At 53.6% G+C, this 2525-nt stretch overlaps 1 protein-coding gene across 1 annotated transcript in view; it reads left to right on the top strand.

The window, feature by feature from the left end:
• LOC101579566 (cytochrome P450 2S1) overlaps window positions 1–2408 on the top strand; it is a 16044-nt gene extending 13636 nt beyond the window's left edge. The window contains exons 8-9 of the mRNA XM_004648482.2: window positions 1074–1215; window positions 1372–2408. Coding sequence (XP_004648539.1) covers window positions 1074–1215; window positions 1372–1580 — 351 coding nt within the window. The 3' untranslated portion in view covers window positions 1581–2408. The remainder of the gene's footprint in view (window positions 1–1073; window positions 1216–1371) is intronic.
• The last annotated feature ends 117 nt before the right edge of the window (window positions 2409–2525 follow it).

Below are 2525 nucleotides of genomic sequence, written 5' to 3'. Positions count from 1 at the left end.
CAGGATGTTCAGGGTCTCACAACTAGATCGGCCTCATAGTGATCTGCCTGTTTATAGCCTCCGGAGAGCTGGGATTATAGGCGCACCCCACCACACCCAGTTTCAGTTGCCACCTCAGCACCCCACAGCAGGCTAGGGATTGAACCTCCAGCCCCTGCGCCTGCTTGCAGGCACTTTAACCTGCTGAGCTATTTCCCCAGTTGTATTTTCTGAGACATAATCTCTCTGTACAGGCCAGGCTGGCCTCGAACTCTCCACAATCCTGACTCAATCTCCCAAGAGCTAGGATTACAGGCATGCACTACCAGACCAGTTTAACATCCTCATCTTTAAAATGGGGGTAATACGTGGGGCATGTAATTCCAGCTACTCAGGAGACTAGGCAGGAAGCTTAAAAGTTCAAGGCCAGGCTGAGAAATTTACCAAGATCTTATCTCAAAATGAGAGAGAGAGAGAGAGAGAGAGAGAGGCGCAGAGAGATAGAGAGGGGGGCTGGGGTTGTAGCTCAGCAGTAGATTGCTTGTGTACAATGCATGAAGCCCTGGTTTCTATCCCCAGAACCACAAGAAATAAAGAGTATAAACTTGGAATAATATTTGTATCTGCCTCCTAGACTTGTTCAAAATGTTTAGTAAGACAGTCAGTGACAAATGCCTATAACCCCAGCAATCTGGGAGGCTGAGGCAGAAAGACGAAAAGTCCAAAATCAACCTGGGCAACTTGGTAATTTTACAAGATCCTGTTTCAAAAAGCAAAAGAGCTGGGAATGTAGCTCAGTATGAAGGTCCTGGGTTTGTTCAGCAGTGCTGAAAAACAAAAATTAATGAGAGCATGTGCAAATGTGCCCACGAGCAAGTGTGTGTGTGTGTGTGTGTGTGTGTGTGTGTGTGTGTGTCACAGGTGCCATACGCTTGTTACACAGACACAGTATGTGTGTGTGCTCCCAGTTCACACCCTGGTAATGCTGGCATTGTTTTATGAACTGGTGTCCTCAGCCCTCCAGGCTGATGCTTGGCTATCCTACACCAAGGGGCCTGGCCTGCTAAGAAGCGCAGTTTTGTCATTCCCCCCAGGGCACTGAGGTCTTCCCGCTCCTTGGCTCTGTACTGCATGACCCCACAGTCTTCGAGCAGCCAGAGGAGTTCAACCCAGGCCGCTTTCTGGATGCAGAAGGACGGTTTAAGAAACCCAAAGCATTCCTGCCCTATTCCTTAGGTAAGGCAGGGGCCCTGGCTGAGGGGGGCAATGGTGCCAGCTGGGGGTACCCTTCTCGCACCTCAGATTCACTATTGCTGCTCACACCCCCAACCCACACCTGAGGACGTGGGTGTGCACAAGGCAGGTTGAATCTTGTCCCTCTCTCTTTCCCAGGTAAGCGCATCTGCCTCGGAGAAGGACTGGCACAAGCAGAGCTCTTCGTCTTCTTCGCTGCCATCCTGCAAGCCTTTTCCCTGGACAGCCCATGCCCGCCAGATGCCCTGAGCCTCCAGCCAGCTGTCAGCGGCCTCTTCAACATCCCACCAGCCTTCCAGCTGCAGGTCCGGCCTGCTGACCTCCACCCCTCCACGCAGACCAGATGAAGGAAGGAGCTGGGGGAAGTGGGAGCTGCCCAGGAGGACGGACATACCCTGCCTCAGACGGTGTGTGAGGACAGGGCACTGTCAGGAGCCCTGGGTCCACCAAAGGCAGCCCAGTTACACCTGCAGCTGTTTCCTAGAAGCGTCACACAGACGGTTGGCCCGCGCAGCTGCTGTGACACACGGCCACACAGCCATGAGGGCCACGAGTGCTGCTTGAGCTTTCTGCAGACATCGATGCAGCATAGTATGTCTGGAGCCACGAGCAGAGGCCCACATAACCCACCAACCTGTACGCCACACAGCTCCCCGCACCCTCAACCCACACAGGGGCATCCAACCACTATCTTCACAGCCACACAAACCCACCTGTGGTCACAGCTCACACACACCCTTCACCCATCAGACTCAGTGCCACCATCTCTGGGCACCAGTCACAGAGGACAGCATGACCATGTTCAATCATGCCACAGTCAGAACCACTGTCCCTCCCTGCCTGTGGCCCCAACATGTACCCTTATATGTCCTCACTACCCTCCAAGCCCATGAGCGCTGCCAGCCACAGCCCCCAACCACTGATCCACACAGCCAGCCCACACATGCACCCCCTGCATCCCCTCGGCTTCCCCCTGAGATACAGCACTCCACAGACACAATCCTGGCCACCTCCACACTTTTGTCCCCCAGACACACCCTTTCTGGGTATCCATTTCCCTTAGATTTTCCTAAATACAAGTACTTCCTTGTGTGCGGTTGTATACCCAGACCTTGAACACAGGGTCCCCAGACCAGAGAAAGCGCACTCCCATACCTGCTTATGTAACTATGTCGAGAGAGAGAGAGAGAGAGAGAGAGGGAGAGGTCCCTGTCCCTACTACCCATATGTACACAGCCCCAAGGCCCTTACTCAGTACTGAAGTCCCCACTAGACTCACTGGAAGGGCTAGA

Source organism: Octodon degus, unplaced genomic scaffold (assembly GCF_000260255.1).
Source record: "Octodon degus isolate 3935 unplaced genomic scaffold, OctDeg1.0 scaffold00418, whole genome shotgun sequence".
Classification (NCBI taxonomy): Eukaryota; Metazoa; Chordata; class Mammalia; order Rodentia; family Octodontidae; genus Octodon; species Octodon degus.
Note: the sequence above shows the minus strand (reverse complement) of the source record. Positions and strands in the feature narration are given on the sequence as shown.